General features: G+C 28.7%; 1 protein-coding gene across 1 annotated transcript in view; it reads left to right on the forward strand.

Annotated features, from left to right (window-relative positions):
- Positions 1-25529, forward strand: part of DNAlig3 (DNA ligase 3) — a 63580-nt gene that overhangs the window by 26205 nt on the left and 11846 nt on the right. Inside the window, exons 4-10 of the mRNA XM_011063991.2 lie at positions 10657-10895; positions 15593-15672; positions 16688-16765; positions 17205-17376; positions 20809-20964; positions 21222-21353; positions 21676-21755. Coding sequence (XP_011062293.2) covers positions 10657-10895; positions 15593-15672; positions 16688-16765; positions 17205-17376; positions 20809-20964; positions 21222-21353; positions 21676-21755 — 937 coding nt within the window. The remainder of the gene's footprint in view (positions 1-10656; positions 10896-15592; positions 15673-16687; positions 16766-17204; positions 17377-20808; positions 20965-21221; positions 21354-21675; positions 21756-25529) is intronic.

Genomic DNA, 25529 nt, shown 5'->3' on the forward strand with positions numbered 1-25529 from the left:
TTCCTCCTTCTCATCTTCTCCTCCTTCGTTTCCACCGCCTTTACTTCTCGCGCGGGAGTCCGCGGGCTCTTTATCTCGGTTCCGCCCCGGCATTCTTCGCCGTCGTTGTCCATCGACGAGGCTGAATGATCGTGTTTTTCACAACTCGGCGCAATTACGATATCCATTCGTGATAGATATTACGACGTTACAATATCGTGAGGCAATATTACGACATTTCCGGACAGTACATGGCTAGGCAAGGAGAAAGAGAGAGAAAGAGAAAGCGAGAAGGGAGGCTTTTTGTTATTACATGCATTACGTGTAATGTTTTTTTATTGCTTAACGAGGATTTCGATTTATTTTTTATAATTTTGGAATTGTACACACTCGACTCGTTTCTATATCCGTGCGGTTATTTTTTTCTTTGTGCACTGGAAAAAGTCTTGTGCATCAATTGGGATTCTGGTTGAAATGGACAAATCAGAATTTTCTGGTTGAATTTATAATTTTTGAAATTATAAAGATAATTAGAATTCATAATCATACAGTTAGAATTTTCTGGTTCGTTCATTTTCAACCAAAATTTCTATGCCAGATTCTTTTTTCGGCGTGGATACATATACAGTTCTCAGAAGTTATATTTTAAGTAAGTGAAGCGAGAAAGTGTTCTAAGAAATTTAAAAAATTTATAATATCTATTACCTCTTATAAATATCTATTAATAAATACTGAGTTCAACAAAATTTGGTATAACTCGAATATCTCATAAAAGAAGAGTTAAATTTTTTTTTATAATATAGAAATATTAAGAAAAATACGCATTTATAAAAAATGTGTGTATAATTTTATAATATTTATAAATCGCATTTGGATATCTTTGGTTTTCTTTTTTATTCTTTATTCATATTTTAACAGAAAATCATAAGCTATTTTAATCTCGTTCTCTAATAAACAACGTATTCCAGGTTAAAAGTTTGGAAATACTTTTTAAAAATTGATCTTTTTAGGATTTTTTTATGCTGAGAGTGTTATATAGTTTATTTCTCAATGAACTATGCTTTATTAAATATCTTTACATTGTTTCTTACATCATCTATTTATGATTTGCTTTATTACGTTTACAATTTTTAGATCTTTCATATATAATTAGTTTGTAATTGTTTTATTACAAATTATTTTATATACATTCCGCATTAAAAGCTTGGAATTATTTTAAAAATTGACATTGATAACAATTATTGAATCTAAAGAATTATTATTTAAAAAATATTATATTTGAATAAGTAATCTCAAAAATGTCAATTTTTTAAGTGTTTTAAAAAAATTGTCAAACTTTTGACCTGGATTATACATAAAATGAATATTTTGCAATGAAATAATTATAAACTAACTTATAAAATAGCAAAAAATTGTAAATATAACATAATTTTTTAAAGCGAATTATTAAAAAATTATTTTCAAAATTGATGTAAGGATATATAAAGCTTAATTCATTGGAAATAATCTAAATGACACATTTTCGAGGATTTTTCACTTTAGTGAACGAAAGTATTATTTCATATCGACAAACATGGGTTAATTTCTCGACGGTCGAAACGGCGTAAAAAAAATGTGAATTAATTTATCTTTCGTTCTTTTCGAAGAATATATTCACGCAACATCATATTCCGACCTGACGCAATCGTGGCAGCGAAAAAAATCACGCGAATGCGTGAGAGAGAAAAGGAGAGAAAAATTACGATGGAAAAAGAGGTCTCTCGTATCATGAATGATATACGCGATAACGCGTTTCGGAGCTGATGATTGGCAATAACCAATAACGACGGGTGTCGGATTGTGGTGCGATCGATCGATCAATCTGGTGGCGCCTATGCAATTGCGATTGTCAAGCTTTCTGATTACGACGTGTCACGGCGGGATATATTTCACGCGAGGCTCAAAGGAGAGCTTATCGTCGCGATGAGGTGAGATGAGGGACAGTCTAACTAAAGTTCCTATATCAGGGTCGGTATTCAAAGTCCGTTCTTATATTTAAAACCGTTTTAACTACAGTCTTAAGATTTAAGATGTCATAAATCAAATGAATGTATTTACGTTTAATAAATATTTAGTTAGTACTATTCCAATTTATTTATTTATTAAAATTTAGTACATTTTTCTATTACACTGCATCACAAGGATGTATCTTTTAATCAGTAAAAAGTCAATAAAAATCATAATTTCTTGTAAATAAATATGTTTACATTTAGTATATTATTTATATATTCGGTTAGTACTATTCAAATATTTATTAAAGTTAATTTAATAATTTTTCTATTACCATAAGAGTGTATCTTTTCATCAGTAAAATAAAAATTCCATACCTGGATCTTATTTTAAATAAAATTATTTAAAATATGTATTTAAAATAAAAAGAAATAAAAAAGTTAATCAGTACTTATTATTTTAAATAATTTCTTCTGACCTATTTTTTATTTAATATTTTAAATAAGTCGTATCAGTTTTTTACTGATCCCTATTTAATATTTTAAATAAAACAATAGTTTTTAGAAGTCGCTCAATAACATAAATAAGAAAGAGCGTACAATCACATACGCAAGATGTTTTTTACACAAGTTATATATTGCATTTAAAATAAAAAATGTAAATGTTTCGGTCAATGTTTTGACCATTATCAGTACATTAAGAGAATGCGAGATGTTACATAATAAAAACGCTATTTATAGAAGTGCACATAAAATCCGAAAATTTATTCTGTTTCCTCGATCTTCATTGATTAAGATTTTCTTATTAATTATTATTTCTTGATCGCTGTATAATAACACGGGATTATCAGATTCTAACAAACAATTTTATATAGAATAAGTTATTATCTTTATTTAAATTATTAAAGTAAATTTATTTAAGTAAAAACTTATACCCGTATTTCCACAACGATTAATTACAACTATTGTAATGCGGTGTTGTTCGATGTGAAGAATATTACGAAGACGGAAGAATTTTCTGATAATGACAGTAACATTGTCAGCAAGTTTCGAAATGATATATATATATATATTGGGTCATCTAAAAAGTATCCGCGGTACTTTGTAGGTTGTCACTAGATATATGACCATCAACACATATCTAGTGACAAAAAACCGCGGATACTTTTTAGATGATCCAATATATATAGAAGGAAAGAAAGGAAAGAGTACTAAGAGGGAGTGATGTATTAGTGAAGGGGGAACTATTTTTTAATTATAGGCAAAAAGATGTCAAGAAAGCATAATATATTACTTTGTTTATTTAATCTAGATATTTGTTTCTTTATGTGTATAATTTTTACCATTCTTTTATAGTTTGATATTGGAGCAGAAAGGTTATTGGGCAATTCTGATTTTTGTATGGTAATTAAACAGCAAAAGTATTCAGAATACCAATTAAGATGTAACGCTTTTTTCAGAATTACTGCACAATAAAGAAGTGCAAAATCTGAATACAGTTACTAAGTAGTAAGAGAACAATAAATAGATAAAAAATTGTAATATAAATTATATATACGAAATAATTGCTCCTTGCATAATTGGAGGAAACAATGATAGAAATAATACACGAAAAACCTATTAGAAATGTGTATACTAGAAGCTGTAGAATGTACGTCTTTATTAGGCTCTGACTTGAAGACTTTCATGCAGTCTTTCTTCATTTATGTCATCCACATAATCTGAATTATTCTACGCAATAAAATTAATATTATATTAATAAGTAAAATAAATATAAGTAACTGTACTATACTATAACTGTACTATAAAATTCTTCACTATACTTACATATATTTCTGTGTAACTATTGCTCATTCGTCACTTATAATCTTTGATATTTGCTGCTTCTAACTTCATCTTTTGAAATCTTTGTGACAGTACATGCTGCAAACTTTAAATTTTTCAAGTTTTTTTCTTCGCTTTATATTTTTTTACGCGTTCACGATGTTTAAACATATTTAATTATACAATTTTACATATAATTATAACATATAAAAATAAGTATATTCAGTACGAGACATACACGTATCATAATATGTTACACATAGATATGAGCATTACATTATTATTAACTGATCGAAAAATGGACAATTACTTTTTTTTAGTATTGATACAAAATTTCTTGTAAATAATTGACCCAGATATTGCCTAGTAAACTGCTTTAACTAATTTTGCCAGTTGCTACGCAATATTTTTGTATTATAAAGAGAGATCAGTAGTACTAGATAGTAACTGACTCAGTCAAACTGCACAAATTTCTACCAGGGTATTTTTTAAAACAAATTACATTACTGATTACCGAGTAAAAAAAATAACAAATTACTATTACCAGTTACCGATTTTTAAAAGTTACTCGTTATTGTTATCGTTACTTGAGAAAGTAACTTTTCATTACTTTTTTATTACTTTTTTAAAATCGACGATTGCCAATCTAGAGACTTTCTAATCTCAAACGCTATGCAAAAAATTTTTGTGTGAAATTACTATTATAATTATTAATTTGAGATAATAATTTATTGAGATAATAATTTATAATTATTAATTTGGGTAATTTTGAGACCCACTATAATAGATGTAAACGATCACGCGTTTGTAAATATTCAAATAAAAATAATTTCTTGATTTGTAACTAAAATCGTGGAAATACAATGTGTAGTTATAGAAACGATACATATGACAATACATTTTGCATTATATATTATATATTTAACAGCAATACGCGAAAAATTACTGTTATATTACGTAATATTACTAAAATATATTAGGTGTTGAAATTAATTCGTAGCGTTTTTTAATGAAAGAATGTTATTTATTTCACATGAGCATTAAAAAATACATTAATGAAAGTACTTCCCATCACTTGTAAAACGCTACGAATTAATTCCAACACCTAATAATATTACTAAAATTTGAATAATTATAGAAAATATTCTGTACTATCTACGTAATTTTCCATATAAAATAGGATATATTTATACAATATAAGTAAATTTACATAATTTTTGTGGAATTATATAATTTCTGTAAAATTGCATGAATTTTTTATATTTACAGGACTAATCATGTAATTTTTATATTTATTATATGTATAATTTTGCGAAATTTTTTTACAGTGTAAGTACTTTGTATCGTATCGTGTCCAATTTTATGTAAAGTAATAATAAAAGTAACTGTAAAATTCGTTATCGTTACTAAAAAAATGTAACTTCGTTACCATTATAGTTACCAAGGAAAAAAAGTAATACAGTTACTAAAAAAATAATTTGTAATTGTAACTTCGTTACGACAACATTTAAACGATCTTCTTTTTTTATTTTATCTTTTCTAGTTTTTATGAAAAAGTTTAGAGAATTCATAGGTTTATAAGCAATTTTAAAATTGAATTTGTGTGTTATAATTTTAAATTTTTCTGGAAACATTTTAAAAGTATGAGACAGTAAAAAACTTTCTATTTTCTATGGAATCAGAGATGGAAACATCAGTATAAATTTTGAAGTTATTGAAATTATTTTTAAGTGACAGTTTTTTTATTCTGTTATTGATAGTGGAAAAAAGGAATTCCAATGGATATCCATTATTTAAAAAAATTTTGATTAAAGAAGAAATATTTCTTTCGTGTAATTTTGGATGTACATAGAATAAAATTCTGTCTAGCTGTCCGATGACTACGCCTTTTTTTTGTTCAATCGGATGATTTGAATTAAAGTTCAAATACTTACTTGAATTTGTAGATTTTTTTTTATAATTGTCAAAAATAATCATTCCATTATTTATTAATAATTTAATATCAAGGAAATTAATTCCTCCATCATCATTATATTCAACAGTGAATTGTATTTTTTCGTGGTAAGAGTTGAACGTGCATAGAATTGTTTCAATTTGATTTTTTTTAGGTGCTAATATAATATCGACAACATAGCGATAATAAAATGGAATGGAAACGTTTTAAAAATGTCATTTTCTAAATCTTCTATTATGCAGTTGGCTAAAATAGAAGAGAGAGGAGATTTCAAACCAAAACTTGGCAAACCAAAGATTGTTTGAAAATTAATTCATTGAATTTAAGAAATGTAGAATTTAGAACAGTTGAAACTGTTTTTAAAAACTTATTTAATGATATTGTTGTATTATTAGGTATTGATTCTCACCTTTTTTCTGTACTTTTTAAGGCTAAGCCATTGGGAATATTTGTACATAGATATTACATCAAAAGAAACAATTTGATAGTTTTGTTCAAGTAGCACCATTAATTCTTTTTACTAGATCAAAACAAATTTAAAATATATGACTTGTGCAAAAACACACGCAAACATCTTGCGTATGTGGCTGTATGCTTTTTATTTATATTTGAAAATAAATTTCTGAAATCTATTTTATATTTTTTATTTTGAATAAGTCATATCGGTTATTTTAGAGCTCATCAAAATTTAATTAATCTGATGATGATGAAATATGATAAAATGATGTTTCATAATGCGATAAAGCGATGAAATAAATATCATTTTATCACAAAAAAATTTTAATGGCCAGATTATGCCACTCCCATAGGGATTTTAGGTCTAGCTAGGTGGAACAGCCGTTCGTCAGAAATTCGGCGGTCCGAATTGATCAGTCCCTCTATTCTTAGGTACCATTATTTACGAATCGCTCAATCACACCTTGTTTCGATCGGGATCCGGTACAGTGACGGATCCAGGGGGGAGGCGGAGGGCACCGCCCCCCACCCTCCCAGAGTTTTTCACCAAACAGAAAGTTAGAATTTATTATATATAACAAAATTTTGTTTTTAAATAACATTTTATATTATGTTAATGTATATATAAAAATATGTCTGGCTAATAAAATGCTGAATACTAGACATGTATAATTCATATTTCATGATCATGATATTGGGTTGGACGAAAAGCTTCTGCGATATTTTTTGTTAGCTCAAAATTATATATAAAATATCTTAGAAATGCTCAAAATTTAAGTTTAAAAAAGGCGCTTTAAAGCTTAAATCTGTACTTTCGAATGATTACTATATTTTTTGAATTTATGTGAGTTTTGTAATTTTTATATATAGAAAACTATGAGCTGAAAAAAAAGGGAAATTTTTCTTCTCATTTTGGGTCTGTCATGTACCAAAAAAATCTGCGAAAATTTTCGACTATCTATATATCGTGAAAGTTTGGAGTTTTCCTTACAAAATCGTTTTTTAAAAATGTTTCTACGATTTTTTGTTCTTGAATTATTCGCCAGTTAAGTAAAAATTCTGACTTTGATCATAACTTTGCTCATAACTTCATTAAAAATCATCGTACTGCAATTAAAAAAACAGATTCTTAAAGCTGAAACGTTGCTCTATCGAATAGCATCATGCTAATTTTTTAAATTATATAGAAATTTGAGTTAAAAATGTAATATTACTATCCTTATATACAACCATTGCGTAATGAAAAAAAGAAAAGTAATATCACATTTTTAGCTCAAATGTACGTATATTCTATTTTTTTTTAAATTGGCAATTACACTTGATAGAGCAACGTTTTAGCTTTAAGAATCTGTTTTATTAATTACAGTACAATGATTTTTAACGAAGTTATGAGCAGTTAAAATCAGAATGCTCTTTTATTTAATCCGCGTGTAACTTAGTCACGTCAGATAGTCGAAAATTTCGCAACAAACATATTGTGTATGTAATTTTGAGCTAACAAAATTCCGCAGAACTTTTTCTCCAACTCAATAGTAATAGTAATAATAATAATAATAATAATAATAGTAAATATAATAAAACAATAAAGAAATAAAAATAATTTAAAAAATATTAAAAATAACAATGATGAAAATAACATCAATAATAAGTCAATATTTACATTTCGTCATACCGCCCACCCCCCCTCCACTTCCCCCCGCCCTTAGAATAACGAAGTTGCGAAGTTGAATACCGTGGGTGACGGAATTTATCGCTGCGCATCTGAAAGACGTCGCAGAGCACGGAGAGGATCCGCGTCGATATTACGCAGTAATGGAACTGCGATGCGCACATGTGACGGCTTAAAAGCCATCGTTTTACTTTGTGGCTGGCGGCCGCTCTATTTTCGCCGATGATGAGGAATTCCGCGGACGGGTGTGAATTCTAAACGCGCGCGTCATTTCTTCCATGCTTCGATCTCGCTTGATTTGTCCTCATTGAGGGGAAGGTAGCTGGTTACATATATATTGCGTCGGTTTGATTGAGAGTATTGTTACAACCACACATGCAGTTATTACAAATACGTATTTGCTTTGGCGGCAAGCCTTTGCTCTTGCACCTGAAACTGATTGAGTTATGCTGAAAGAGCAATTTTGCCGAAGAATCTAAAAATTTAGCTAGATACAGATCTGAAAATAATTTTACTGGACCATCAAAATAATTTTGTAGGAATCTTTAGCGTGATGAGTGATGCTGTAAAAAGTTTTGACATTCCAACAATTGTTTGAGCATTCTACATATATATTGATGATCCAACAAAGTACCGAGGTTTCTGTAGTCTAAAGACTTAGAACGCTCGTACGAAATACAAGAGATTCGGGTTCGACTCCTGATAATATTTTTCGCAAAATTTACAATATTTTTCAGCAAATTAATATCTTTCTAATATAATGCCTAATTGAGCATCGAATTATTAAAAATTATTTATCAATTTAATTTAATTTGTGATATTATTACAGTAGTTTAATTGCGTTTATAAAGTTTAAGTCTGGAAAAACAATTAGGCGCGCAGATCAAATGATTGCAAATATGTGTAAGGTCGGTAAGTTAACTAAGTTTTTTTTTTAACTATGTTAAGTTAAAGTTAACAGCCTTAAAAATTTAACTTAATTAAAGTACAAGTTAATCTATAATAAAATTAATTGGATTAAAAGTTAAAAAGTAAAATAAAAAAGTAATTAAAAAGTTAAAAGTTAAATTTGGTTCGAACGAACAACCAAAAAAAAAAAAAAGAAAAAGTTTGATTATTTTACATAATTTTTCATATTTTTCATTTCTCACAGTTTATTTATTAAAGAATCTGGTTATTTTTGTATACAAGTAACGATTATACAATATAAAATTACTAAATTATATACTCATTAGTTTCTCGGATTGTATTTAAGGATTGACTGAAAAAAAATCAAATTAAAAGTTAATAGTTACCGATAAAATGTAACTAAATTAAGTTAAAAAGTTAAGAATCTAAAATGTAACTAAGTTAAGTTAAAATTAATTAACTTTTTAACTTTTTAACTTAACTTTTATCTTTTTAACTTAGCACTACCCAATCTTGCAAATGTGATACATATGCGTGTACATATAATAGTATATATATATTCACATTGAATTATTTAAGCATTAAAGATCCAGTTTCGACCGGTAGGTTTCTAAGTTTATCGTGTTTATTCTATTTTTTTATTTTGAAGATAACGTTAATATGAACACATTGTATAAATATTGTATTATACAAACAACAGCAACAATTATATGATCAATTGCAAAATGATGAAATAACAAGTAATTAGTCAATTAATTTTGAAATTATTATTATTCGCAAATTCATTTAAATTAGGCAAATATTCGAGATAAAGTAAACGTTGGTGGCGAAATTAGTCAATTTCGTAATTTTTTTAAAATTAGTTTTCTGATTGCCGCGCAATTTTTATCTTTTCTTCTGCGCGATGTACACGCGTTGATTTCACGACTGAGATTTTTTATTTTTTTTTTAAATTAATTTTATGTAATTCATCATTCTGTAAATGTAAAAAATTTATACGCACAGATAAAGATATCAAGCGCACACAAGCGAGAAATTCGTATTAATCATTGAAGACTGATTTTTAATTGGATAAAAAATTTCTATTATCTTAATTTTTGTTTAAATATATTTATCTTATGAATTGCTTCGTATCTTGCTTCTCTTTATTGAAAAATCTTCATAGGATGCTTAAGAAGACGAGATTATTCTATAAACGTTCGTATTTTAATCTTTGTAGTGAAACGCTTAACTTTTTCCGTATGTCATTTTTTTCTGAGTCTATATTGAAGCAAAAAAATGTTTATATTATTTATACGATCTTCAAGTGTAGAAGAATATTTTTATTTGGCAACTGAATGTGGAACGTTTCCGATTTTATGAAAAAAGAGACATTAAAAATGTCGCGAATATTGAAGTTGTAAACATTGGATTCACAGGAGGGATATGGTTCCCTCTTAGAGTCTCCTTTTTAACAAAATTTATAACAAAATGTTATACGTATTTTTAATATTTCTAAAATGCTTAATCACAATTTTGATAGTTCAAAATATTTTTTAGTTTAAAAAATTTTTTTAAATATTTATATTATAGAAAATATAGATTCCATTATACTTTTTTTATACTAATGTAATTTTAAATAAAATGTTTTACGAATTATACATTTGTTAAATAACATACCTTTACAATGTAATAATTTAAATAATAATTTTTAGTATTCTATGTTTCCATATTTGATCTTCAAAAAATTTTGCGGCGCTAATGTCAGATTTTCTCCCTTTGACAGATTTCTAAATCCGCCAATGATTGTGGAAGTTAATTTTATTGAAAAATGACAACTATACTAGATATTTCTGGTTATATTATTTTCTCTTTTTTTTATTCCATTTATTTTGTAGACGGTTTTAAGGGCGATATCGTGCTCTGGTGCAAACTGTTGCTGCCTGGCGCCATGAAGAGAATTTACAATCTGCAAAGTAAACAACTGATAAAGTTGTTCGCGCGATTGCTGCTCCAGGACGAGGACGCGATGCTGGAGCATTTGGAACAAGGCGATGTGGCCGAGACGATCAGCGTGTTCTTTGAAAATAGCGCTGCCGCGTCGCCTTGCGCCGCAAGCGTATTGACTATCCAAGACGTAAGTCGGCACATTTTCGCGAATTTCGAAGATTAGAACAAATCACAGTGAGAAACCGATGAACTAAATAAAAAGAAATTAAAATAATAAATCGTTCGACTAATTAAAATTAATTTTTCTTACCATTCTCACGTTAAAAGACGAATTTATTTGTTTTTGAATAATTTATTTGAAAAAAAATTATTTGAAAAAAAAACAACGCGCAGAGCGAGTTGAGCCTTATGTCTTTATAATCTATTAAGTCTTTGATAAAAGCGTAACCGATTTATATATATTTATAAATATTAACATATCCGTGTCTTATCGCCGTTCAGAAGATTATCAGTATTATTTGTCGTTTTCATATCGTTTTTTTTCTACTTTACAAAATTTACAAACATCTTAGACCTTTTGATGTAATCTTTGATGTAATCTTTTCACTGGTATCTTCGGTTTTTTCGAGTGCGAAATAAAATAGTTTCTTCTAGCGATATTTATCGTTAAATAAGTCGCTCTTTAATAAAATCGCACAGTAACTAAGACTCTCTGTTTAAGAAGGTTGTAAGGTAAATGCAATGTGTTAAGGGGATCCTAAAGCCGTCTGTATTACCGAATCTAAATCATATAATTTTTTTATAACAAATACTTTTTTTCTCTTTTACAGATTCGAAAATCCTTTTTCAAGATTAAAGTATACGCATTAATACATTTGTGAGATGGAGTTTATGTCGAGAACGACCAAAAATTTCGAAATTGATATATTTTTTCCATTGCTTAGTGTAACATGGCGTTTCAAGGCTATCAAATTTACTTGATACGAAAGTTTTGCAATTTGTACTTACGAAATAGTAATTCATAAATACGTTTGCATGAAATAACATCGAGAATATTCTTAGTAGTATTCTTAGACGCTTTATCGTGAATCGAATTTGTCATACGACACAAACGTGCGACTGCGTGAGATATTGGTATAGTAGTGTATATTGTCGATACGCTGAAAAAAACTGCAATCTCTGGTGACTTCGTCGGAGGTCATTCACTTTTGGATCCCCTTATAAGCATGCGATTTAAGTTGTGTGAAATTAGTCCTCCCTTTTTTTTGAAAATTAAAATTTTGACAATTGTTCCAGATTGTTCCGAGTTTGTTCTATTTATATTGTTCCAAAGCGATATTATTTTTTCCAAATCGTTCTCCAATAAAATGGAAAAAAAAACGATTTTTTTTGCTAGCCCCTAGATTTTTTGAAAAATAATTTCTTCTCATTACAAATTGTTCCAAACATTGTTCCAAAAGGACAATTTCCTATGACGAACGGAAATAGCAGAAAAAATAAACATTTTCTTATTCGGCATCCCTTTTTTTAATAATAGAACAATTCATTATCGCCATAGATTGTTTTAGTTGTTCCAAACATTGTTCTAAAAGGACAATTCCGTAAGTCGAACGCTTCGACCAAAAGTAAAGGTACACTCTCTTTATTCCAACACAAAATTTTATATTTTCAATTGTTCTAATCCTATGAAAAATAATTCTGCAGTGTGAATTTAGCAACGCTACCGGTTCTTCCAAAAATTGAAAAAATTGATCCTATTAACTACAGCAACAAGAGTAAACGTACACTTCCTGTTCCAATCGAGAACTTTTTGTTCGAAAATCATTTTTTCTATTCTATTGGAGAATGATTTGGAATAAGATAATATCGCTTTGAAACAATATAGAACAAACTCGGAACAATCTGGAACAATTGTCAAAATTTTAATTTTCCAAAAAAGGGAGACTAACTTCATACACAGCGATTTACCCTCATTTTGAGTTCTATAATGATTAACCGACTGACCAACGTTCTACCAACTGAAAATGATTGGATTTGGTTTCTCACATTATTCTGCGAAAGAAACATCTATATATATTTTATTTTTTTGTGGCCGTTGAAAAGTTATAAACAATTTTTTGTTTAAAAAATCTAAACTTCGAATAAAAATTCTGAAAAAATTACGTAAGTTTAATTAAATCAAAATGAACATTTTTTGTCTCTTAGATTTTTTTTTTAAATAATAATTTTCGAGATAAAAAATATCGAAACTTGAAAAATAACTACCTTTATAATTTTTTTTCTTGCAAACTAATCATCTAATCAGTGCGAATAAAAAACGAAAATATTTGATCAATCTTAAATTATAATGAAAATTTTATTTTATTTTGATTTGTACTATTATTGACAGTGAAAACGTTATTATAATAAAGGTGCATCTGCGGCGTATAAACGGTCTCGACTCTCGACTCTCGACGCGACGGCGCGGCGTATTTGCATGCACGAGTTCGTTTTGTTTTCGCTAGCATTTTTTTCATACTAATTCAGTCAGTGGTGTAGTCCTAAAAATAAAAGTATCCTGGCGGTGCTTTAAACCAAGGTTTATCAGATTTTTTTAAAACATCAATCTGCAACGTGTGAAAGAAACAAGTTAAAAAAAAAGGAAAATGTAATCTTGTCATATAGGATTCGCACCGCGTGGCGTCACCGCGCATTGGCTTAGACGTTTTATTTTTTTATTTTAAAACTACAGCGAATATCTCAAAATGTTATAAGACTTTTTTGTTGCCCTTAACCCTTTCTGTGTCCTCAAAGTGACGCGTACATTATTTCTGAGACACCTTGTATGTTTGGATTCTTTGGTTAACTACAATTATATCATGTTATCATGTCGCAATTCAGATTTCAATAAATACTTCTCTTTCTTCTTACCGTCTTATTACACAAACATAAAAAATTAGTTTTAAATAATTATAGAAAGAATCTTGTGTGCGCGCGCGCGTGTGTGTGTGTGAGACGTCGCACCCCCAGGCTTAGCTTCCGAAAAAAATAAAGCGTCGCCAGATTCCGCCAGGGCTCGATTACACTACTGCATTCAATCCGTTGTGTTTGCATTTCAGTGAAAACTACAATTGCGTATGTATTAATTATATAATATTATTGAAACTTTTATTAAAATTAATTTTTTAATTATTGGTAAGTATTATTATTTTTATCTCTGGATATTGTTGGTTTAATTGTAAAATATCAACAAAACTCGCACGAGCTCGTGCATGCAAATACGCTTGGCGTGCCGCTCACGCGCCGCGGACGCACCTTCATAATAACGTTTTCACTTCATTATAATAACAGTACACATCAAAATAAAATAAAATTCTCGTTATAAATTGACCGAAAATTTTTGTTTTTTTATTCGCACTGATTGGATGATTAGTTTGCGAGAAAAAAAATCGTAAAGATAGTCATTTTTCAAGTTTTGACATTTTTTATCTCGAAAATTACTGCTTTAAAAAAAAAGTCTAAAAGATAAAAAATGTTCATTTTTTATCTTCCAATTAAACTTATGTAATTTTTTCAGAATTTTTTTCGAAGTTTAAATTTTTTAAACAAAAAAATTGTTTATAATTTTTCGACCACTTAAAAAAATAAAGTGTATATAGATATTTTTTTTCTCAAAATAATATAAGAAATCGAATCCAATCATTTTCAATCGATAGAACGTTGATCGGTCGGTTAATGCATTTTCTAAGCGACTTTTTTGGGGATAAACCGCTCGCCTATTAAGAATTACTTGAAAAAATTACAGATTATTCTAAATTGCATTTAAAAGTAATACCAAAAAATTAGAAACAATTGACCATCTGTATCAAAAGTTACTTCAATAAAAAGTAATATTTTTTAAATTTGCACTCTAATAAAAATATATGAAAATGTATTATAAAATAATGGTAAAATCTCAATTTTTTTATATAAGTACTTTATGAATTCAAAAATATTTATATAAAGTTACATTGAGATACAGACATTAATTGTTCAGTTAATAAACAAAATATTTATTTGTTATAAACTAATTGGTGAATCTCAATGAAACTTTACATAAGTCATTTTCAATACTTAAAATATTTATATAAAAATTTAGATTTTTGTTATTATTTTTTAAATTTTTGTTTATAACAATAAAACTAATATCAAATAAAATAATCTATAAAAATGTGTTACTCGATAAAAATAATGTTATGAACACAACTTTCATATGTAGTTTGTTTAAAGCGTAAATATTAATATATATAGTTTACGCCCTTACAACCTCCTTAATGCATTATAAGAAAAATTTTTACCTGCTTGTTTAAAAATTTCTGATTAGCGATTCCTAAATAAAAGCTTACTCGTTCATAAAAATTGAAATAGAAAATGTCTCAAAGATATGAGCAGTAAAATTGATAATTGCAATAATTAAATCACTTATTAAGCGTTGTAGTATCGATTGCGTAATACATATATAATTATATAATAAAAAAATAATAAAGATTATATATATATAATCTTTTTTATTTTTTAAAAATAGATCATTTAAAAGTTATGTAGATTACGTTCTTGAACTGTGAAATACATATATAATATTTCGTCACACACATCAGTTAAATTTTTTGTAACTAGTAATTATCGAAGATAACATCATGTGTAACATTTGCTTGCGAAAATTTCGATTTTTTTTCAGTATAATTTATCTAATAAAACAAAATATATGAACACGCGCGAAGTGATTTATCGAAGTTTTATTTACTTTGATGTATCAACTACGTCGATGTAATTAGGAGCAATCTAGTTGTGGCAACCAAAACTTGATTAGGAGATCATTTTCTATGGATAAGTTTTATGTCTTTATTAATGAATTTTATCGGACAGGTTGATCTCTTTTTGGAAAACCTATCGCGTTTGACCAAGGAAGAGGAACAGATCCAGCATTTTCGATCTATCCTTGATAAGTAAGTTCATTGATCGATCGTTCTTCTTGTTAATCTTTCAACTGCAACATGTAAAGAGATCTTGAAATTTTTATTAGTGCAACAAATATACTAACTGCGATTACATTCATACCGTTTCGATGTTTCCAATTAACAAAGTAGTGATATAATTTTATTATCACTTCACTTTGTCAATTAACGCCGATTTATCGCTAATTAATTAATATAAAATATCGTAAAAATTTTATCGTCGTTCTTTTAGCATTTAACATATTTAATTTAGGTTATAGCTTACATTTTTATTTAGTTTTATCGTTATTTACATGAAAAAGAAATATATAGTTCACGCAATTAAAAATATTTGGTTGGGAGAAATATAGAAACATCATTCTAATTATCTTTATGTGATAGGAATATGTATGGTTGATACGATTTATTTATTTTGATGTGTCAACTACGTCGATATAATTAGGAGCAATCTAGTTGTGGCAACCAAAACTTGATTAGGAGATCATTTTTTATGGATAAGTTATATATTTGTATTGTTGCATCAATCGTGACATTATAAAATATAATATTGTAAGATGTATAATATTGTAATAAGTATTAAATTATTAATAAGAATTAATTTCTTGTTATATCATGCTATAAATTAAGTTGCAATTTTAAAAAGCAAAAGCGACTCACCACGCTTACAATTAAAAGTATGTATATGTGAAATGCCACACTGCAACATAAGTCATTCAACCATTGTACTGGTTCAAGCAACCATATAAATAGTTGTTCCATTTTTTATTATTTAATCTGGTTGACATCACCAGATTTTTGTGTAGATCAATCATACTGTTTTTTCTGTGTATGTTTATTAATATTACTCCTTGTCATTTTTTTCTTAAATTTCACATTTGTTTTAAATTGCACTTATTTTTATATTACGAAAGGCATATCATATAAATTACAAACGATGCTCGCAGTTGAATGCTATCGTTTATCGTTTTATTTTTATGTTCACTTGAATATTTAATAAAAATTTTAGATGTACTGCCAACGATCTGAAGATGATCATACGTCTGATCAAGCATGATCTGAGGATTAACGCCGGACCGAAACATATGTAAGTGCGCTTTTAATGTTTTTTTTTTCTGTCAGTTTCAAAATATGGATGAGTGCGAAAGTGTCCGAGTCCAAAAAAATTTGTATAACATGTAAGTCCACAACGCAATATCTTATTTAAATTGATAATTATACTTACTTTAAGAAATCTGTTTTTTGAGTTACGATACAATTATAAAGAGAGAAATAAAATTTTCCATTTTGTCCAACTTGTTTCCTATATATAATATAAAAATTATCAAATTCATAGAAAAAAACTTAAAAAACATAGTGACCTTTTGAAAGTAAAAATTTTAAATAGAAAATTTAAAATCCTCTTTTAAAATTTAAATTTCGTTTATTTTCAATGAAATTGCATTTTAAATAATAAATCGCGCATGAATTTTTGCACTCAATTCAATAATAATTAAAATATATACATATGTGTTGTACATACTTAGTCTCGAGGCAGTCCACGCAGACGCCTACAAGGCCTTCCAGATGTCCCGAGATTTAGAAACGGTGGTGCGACGTTTCTTGTCGAACTTGGAAGAAAAACTGAGCGCTTCAGGCTCATCACTAAGCCGGAATAAAGTGGCCATCTCGCTGATGACGCCTGTTTTACCGATGCTGGTATATCGAAATAAATCTGCGAAAATTATGTAGTTTTTTTTATTAGTTTTAATAAAATTACATATATATACACGAGAGTAAGTCAATAAGTTCTTAGAAAATCTGTCAGAGGGCACTTGCAGTGTCATGTCACATTACTGTTTGACAAGTAGCATCTTTCAGCTGATTATTGTCAAATTTTGAGCGAAATTCATCGCGTGGTTTCATTTCTGTAGACGATTAAAGCGAACCTTTGTATTTTTTGCAAAATGAAAAAAAAAACGAGTTCGTGCAGTGATCACATGGCACAGATTTCAATTTTGCACGAACAATTGGGTATGAAAAAGCTATCGGCAAGATGAGTGTCGCGTTTGTTCACTGCGGACCATAAGCGTGATCGTGTGACGATTTCAAAACAATATTTGGAGATGTTTCAATGTAATCCAGATGAATTTCTGCGTCGATTCATTACTGTGGACGAAACATAGATCCATTACTTCACACCTGAGACGAAGGAATGTCAAAACAATGGACTTCACTGAGTGAACCAGCTCCGAAGAAGGCGAAGACCGTGAAGTCGGCTGGAAAGGTGATGGCCACAGTTTTTTGAGATGCGGTATAATTCATATCGATTATCTTCCGTCGAAGCAAACGATCAATGGCGATTACTACGCAGCCTTATTGGATCGTTTCAATAACATTTTAAAGAAAAAAAACGTCCCTATTTGGCGAAGAAGAAAGTGCTTTTCCATCAAGACAATGCACGGGTTCACACGTGCCCGACACCGATGGCCAAATTCAACGAATTCCGCTACGAATTGCTTCCCCATATTCGGCAGATTTAGCGACTATTTCCTGTTTCCAAACCTGCGACTATTTCCTGTTTCCAAACCTGAAGAAATGCTTCGGAGGAAAGAGATTCACTACTAAAGAGCAGCCAAAACAGAAGCTTATTTTGAAGAGTTAGACAAATTATATTATTCGGACGGCTTGAAAAGTCGACGGTTGGAAAATCGTTGGATCAAGTGTATCGAGCTGAAAGGAGACTATGTTGAGAAATAAAAATGAATCGATAAAAAAAAATGTGTTTCACTATGTTTTTCTAAAAACTTATTGACTTGCCCTCGTGTTTGTGTGTGTGTGTGTGTGTGTGTGTATATATATATATATATAGGGTAACTCCGGTATATACGCCGCACCTATCAAAAATTTAATTTATTAAATATTATTTACTATGTTTATAGTAAATGAACTATATCAGTAGAAACTTAGTACTGTTTACTATTATGAAAAAAATATTAGAAATTCAAAATATTTATTTTTCATATTAAAAAATAAACTTTTTGAAACCCTTGCATTTTTGCCATATATCCCAAAAGGGTGGGGTATATAGGCTACTCATAGGAGAGATAGGGGAGGAGAAATATGTATGGCTCATGAAAAATTTACAAATAATGCATATATAAATAAAACATATAATGACATAACTTATAAAACGTGTTATAAAACATGACATAACTTATATACTATTTATAAAGTTTTCTTAAGGAATAAGAATGGTAAATATGTATAATATGAAGTAATAAATAATTACAATCTTCCTACATATATTACAAGTGTTATGACATGAGGTACATATTATATATAATGCGTTTATTGCATTTAGTTCATTGAATTCAATCTGCGCATTTTGTATGCTTTGGGCGTAAATCCCGCTCGCTGTCGTATATCCTAAACAGATGGGATATACAAGAGAGTAGACAAAGAATACAAAAGCAAAACACTTGTATTTTGCTACACAATATGTTTTACTATTCCATTACACATATGTATAACTATTAAGTCTTTTACACGTCCTACATAATCATTTTATGTAGATTATAATTTATGATGGTGTTACTTATTACAGTGACAAATCGATTAAACTCACAATAATTTCATTAATATTAACAGTAAGAAGCTGAAATCATAACATAGTACTAATATAACATAAAGACATGTAACAGAGTAGTTGCGTGAAAATTACCCTCACTTCTTCTATTTTTTCTAACTTCTGCAGCGTAAATCCCAGCGCGGCATATTTGTCGAAGTTACTCTATGTAGGATGTCCTATTTTAATCGATCATTTCAAATATCTCTTGAACAGTACATTTTAGAACAAAATGTTTCAGATAAAAGTTTTGGAAATTTGAGGGGAATATAAGATAGTACCATTGATTTGATCTTGGGTGGCGTTGATGAGGGCAAGGTCACTTTGAATTTTTTTAATGGAACTCCCATTTTTCATTACGTATTCTTGTAATTTATCTTGAGAGCTTTTCAAAATTCACTATAATTAAGTTCATTTTCATTAAGTACTTTACAAGTTACAACACCGCCGGCATTAGCATTATCTAAGATATCCGACGACTAAAAAATTTCTTAAATGTTGTTTAGGATCATCACCTGGATAATATTTGTCAAGATCAAAGCCATTAAAGATTGGTTATACATCTTATTTTAATTTTTCGTAAAAGTGAATTTTTAGTGCAAAAATGAAAATAAGAGGAGCAATCTCCAATAACCTTGATCTTGACAAATGTTATCCACATAATCCTGAACAACATTCAAGAGATTTTAGTCGTCGGTCAGACTTGGGTAATGCTAATGCCGGTACTGTAACTTTCAAGCCTTATAACTTGCAAAGTACTTAATAAAAAAATATTTTATTATAGCGTTTTGAAAAGCTCTCGAGGTAAATACAATATGTAATGAAAAATGGAGATTTCCGTTAAAAAAATTCAAAGTGATCTTACCCTGATCTTGATGACGCCACTCAAAACCAAATCAATGGCACCGTCTTGTGCTCCTCTCGAAGTTCCAAAACCTTTATCTGAAATATTTTTCCCTAAAATGCACTGTTCAAGAGATATTTGAGGTAATCTATTAAAATGGGACATTCTATGTATACATACATATGTATATATAGTGTGCGTGCGTGCGTGTGTGCGTGTGTGTGTGTGTGTGTGTGTGTGTGTGTGTGCGTGTGCGTGTGTGTGTGCGTGTGTGTATGTGTAGAGAGAGAGAGAGAGCTTCTTTGCGAATCACAATACTATAACAATAATTTTTCGAAAAATTAAGTAAAAAATTATTCATAAATTTTTATTTTAAGCAATTTAAGTTTTTGGGTTATAAGGATTTTAATTGCCCATATTTTTCACTTGTATATATTATCGATATTTGCATTATCTGCATATAGATATATTGTATTTCATTGTTCAATTTTAAAGTGAACGTTGCAAAATTGCAACATCGTCTCTTTATTCAGAACGTTCATAAGTTATACATTGAGAGAATTAAATAATCGAACGCTGTTATTAGTTATTTATTATTAGCTGATTACCATCTACAATTAATTAATCAACCGTATTTAATTAATTAATTACACTTATCCGGTTGATTAATTAATTGAAGGCAGAGGCGTGCACGTCCGTGGAAATGGCGATGCGAAAGTGCCCGAACGGGATGTTGTCGGAAGTCAAGTACGACGGCGAGCGCGTGCAGGTGCACAAAAGCGGAAACGACTTTCGATACTTCAGCAGATCTCTCAAGCCGGTCCTGCCGCACAAGGTAGAGACGACATATATAACTTGTAGAAACATATTACATGAAACAATTTGAAAAAATATAATATAATACCGCTTTATAATTTAAAAGTTTCACGCCACATTATAGAAACAGAAAGAATCATACTAACGTAAGAAAAAACGTGATGATTGTTATTACGAAATTTAACGATCAAGATACGAAATTAAAAGCGTGTTTTCGATTTTTTGATTTATTTGAATTTTCTGAACGGTGATCGATTGAGTATTCTATTTTTTTAGGTGAATCTCTTCAAAGATTATATAGTGCAGGCGTTTCCTGACGGTGACGATTTAATTCTCGATTCTGAAGTTCTCATGGTCGACAATGAGACCGGACAACCTTTGCCTTTTGGCACCTTAGGAATTCACAAAGTAAGAGCGATGAACCTCATCACAAATCTTTTCATTTCATTTCTCTGAAAACTTTCGAAAATTTAAATACGAGATCGCCAATGAGTAGTCAAAGTTAGATGTTTCGAATAATACAATATTCTTGGTTTTTAATTTTAAGATATTTCGCAAATTTCCTTTTGTAATATTTTTGCGTCTGTTTTTATATTGTTTAATTTAAAATTTTACGATCGATGATGAGTTTGATTATATTACCTATAGCAAAAAATATTCTATAATAATACTTTAAATCATATCTAATAATAAGACTATGTTTAATATACATTATCGAATTTGTTTTCAGAAAGCTGAATTCAAAAACGCCAATGTGTGCCTTTTTGTCTTCGACTGTTTATATTACAATGGCGACATACTTATAGACAAGTAAATATCGAAAAAATTTTCATATACAATAATATCTTATAATAATTACACAATGGTTTACTTTTTTTATTATTTTAAATCAGACAAGATGATTCTTATTGATTTTTTATGCTGAAGCTGTAAAAGATATCGTGAATCATATCAGCACGTCAAGTTTCCGAAATAATTGAGGTTTAATGATATTTTTGTGATATTAAAAATTTTTTTAATAAGAAAGAAAATTAACATTATATTGAAATTTTGATCATAAGCTATAAATGTTAAAGAACTCCTTATATTTAACAATTTAAAGACTAAAAAGTAAGGGAAGTAGAAATCAGCGTGGTACTTGCAATTTTTAATATAAAGGTATATAATGTCCGTATAAAATCTGTACGCGTTTCGACTTATTTCAAGTCATTCTCAATTAATGGAATTAATATAATTCTATTCTGTACAAATAGTGCATCAACCATGGCATCAACCATCCAATATCTCAAAGAGGTTTCTTAGCTTCGTCCCAGTTTACTGGTTAGAAAGAAACAAGTAATTTTTATCAAGTAAAGCTATAATAAGAATGTCAAAGACATATGTGAAATTATTTTTTTAAAAAGAAACAAAGAGAAAGTAGATTGACACTTATCGATTTGATGCAACTTGCACATACAGACACAATAGTCAACCAATTGAATATAATACTTATTTGAATAATAAGATAAAGTAACAAGAGTGATCCAAATAAATTTTTTCGTCGAATAAATAGAATGAAATGTAACAGTTCACTTTTCGGTTACATAGAGACAAATAACAAGTATCACCGCCGATACAAGTATCGACCCGAAACAATCAAAAGCATAATTATAAACATTAATTTTTAAATTGTATTCAGAATTGACTTAGGCATGGTCTAAAAATTCAATATCTGTTTGAACTAGTTTGGAGGTTTAAACTCCTTTTTTATGTTTTTATATGAATTTCAGATGTTAATCTTTTGTTGTAATTTCTTGCTATAATATATCCAAAACTTGCATTCTGTCCAAATCGAATTCATGGTCAAATTGTAACCTGTGGTTTGTAATGACCGAATGGGAAGACGTCTTTCTTCTAATGTGATTTCGATATTTAGAAATGCATGTATGTAATTGACGATTAGTTTGTCCTACATAAGAAGTATCGCAGTCTTCGCAGGCAACGTCTTATAGACAACGATTCTCTGTGCACTGGTTGGTAAAGGATCTTTCTGCACTTTCTTTAGACTGCGAAGTTTATTGATACTATAAAATGTAATTTTTAATACTATATTGTTTATAATCCTTTTAAATTTATCTGAGATGTTGTTAACAAAGGGTAAACCATATAATTTTATTATTAGTCACGTTTTTTTTATTATTTTTATCATGTTCATGTTACTATTTTTTATAAGATATTTTATTCTCTGAGACATAGTATTAAAAATAAATTCAAGATAATAGTCATTATTTGATAAAATACTAACGATAAGTTCAAAATTTTTTTGATGAAATTTTGAATCAGAAAGAAAAAACACTTTATCAATCATGCCTCAATCACTTTTTTTTTGTGAGAGAGAATGTCTGGATAAAAAATTTAGGTATCTATTTGAAGAAATCGGTTTTTGATATCAGTTAAATATCAGTCTTTCGTTATGAATTAAAATGATTGTCAAAAAAATTAATTTTGTCGCTACTTTAATTGTAAACTGTAACCTTGAATGTACAGAGTTAAACATATTTAAAAAGTTATCGATTTGTGTACTAGGGTGCCACGATATCATTAACGTAACGATAAAAAAATAATCCTAAGAATGATTTTTGTTAGCAGTTCAGTTTATTCTTGAGTCTACTTTTTTTATGTTTGATGACCAAATTTATAAGTAGAACTTTGGGACACCTACGGATTTCCCGGTTATCGCTGATATTGTAATGATTTGTATTGTATTATAATTAACTGACCTTGAAGAAAGTATACTTGATAACATGGGTTTTCGGATTAATTTTTTTTTATCACAATCGAAATTTATTTTTATCACATTCGATACACAAATCGATAAATATGTTTAACTCTGTACATTCAAGGTTACAGATTACAATTGAAGTAGCGTATAATAAAATTAATTTTCTTGACAATCATTTTAATTCATAACGAAAGACTAATATTAATTGGTATCAAAAATCGATTTTTTCAGATACCTAAATTTTTTATCCAGACATCCTCTCTCACAGAAAAAAAGGCGCGATTATATATAGGCATATTATAGGCGTGATTATAGGTTGATAAAGTGTTTTTCCTTTCTGATCCAAAATTTCATCAAAAAAATTTTGAACTTATCGTTAGTATTTTATTAAATAATGACTCCTCTTGAATTTATTTTTAATACTATGTCTCAGAGAATAAAATATGTATGTATATCTATAAAAAATAATAACATGGTGAACAAAGATTATAAAAAGAACGCGACAACAATAAAATTATATGGTTTACGATCTCCTTTGTTAACTACGTCTCAGATAAATTTAAAAGGATTATAAACAAAATACGGTATCAAAAATTGCATTTTATAGTATCAACTTCGCAATCTAATCAAAGCACAGAAAGATCCTTTACCAACCAGTGCACAAAGAAAAGTTGTCTATAAGATTGCCTGCGAAGCTTCTTATGTACGATAAACTACTCAATTACATACACGCATTTCTGAATACTGAAATCACATTAGAAGAAAGACGTTTTCCCATTCGATCATTACAAACCACAGGTTACAATTTGTTATCAAAGAGTTTAAACCTCCAAACTAGTCTCCAAACATTCAAACAGATACTGAATTTTTAGACCAAGCCTATAAGCCAGTTCTGAATACAATTTAAAAATTAATGTTTATAATTATACTTTTGATTGTTTCGGGTCGATACTTATATCGGTGCTGACACTTGTTATTTGTCTCCGTGTAACCAAAGAGTGAACAACTGTTACATTTCATTCTATTTATTCGACGAAAAAATTTATTTGGATCACTCTTGTTACTTTATCTTATTATTCAAATAAGTATTATATTCAATTTGTTGACTACTGTGTATGTATGAGCAAATTGTATCAAATCAGTGAGTATCAATCCACTTTCTCCTTGTTTCTTTTTAAAAAAATATTTAACATATATTTTTGACATTTTTATTTTTATTATAGCTTCAGTTCATAAGAATTACTTGTTTTTTTCTGGCCAGTAAACTAGGATGAAGCTAAGGAACTTCTTTGATATATTGGATGACTGATACCATGCATTATTTATACAGAATAGAATTATATTAATTTCATTAATTGAGAATGACTTGAAATAAATACTGTCGAAACGCGACAATACAGACAATAGACATTATACACTTTTATATTAAAAATGAACTTTTAAGCATTTCCATTGTTATACTTGCACACCAAGTACCGCGTTGACTCCTATTTTCCCTTACTTTCTAGTTTTTAAATTATAATTATATTGTTTATCCTCTTTAAAATTCATTATTTTAATTTTAATGTCATACTTTTTAACCATATTGTGATGGATTTACGTACATAGTACGTAAGTTTTGATGACACTTAGATTTTCTTTCAACATCCAAAAATCTATAAAAAATATCTTTCTTAGTTTAAAATAATGTGTTTGGCTGTAAACTATAATATTATTCTATTAGGTGTTGGAATTAATTCGTAGCGTTTTACAAGTGATGGGAAGTACTTTCATTAATGTATTTTTTAATGCTCATGTGAAATAAATAACATTCTTTCATTAAA

Source organism: Acromyrmex echinatior, chromosome 17 (assembly GCF_024713525.1).
Source record: "Acromyrmex echinatior isolate Ae372 chromosome 17, ASM2471352v2, whole genome shotgun sequence".
Lineage (NCBI taxonomy): Eukaryota > Metazoa > Arthropoda > Insecta > Hymenoptera > Formicidae > Acromyrmex > Acromyrmex echinatior.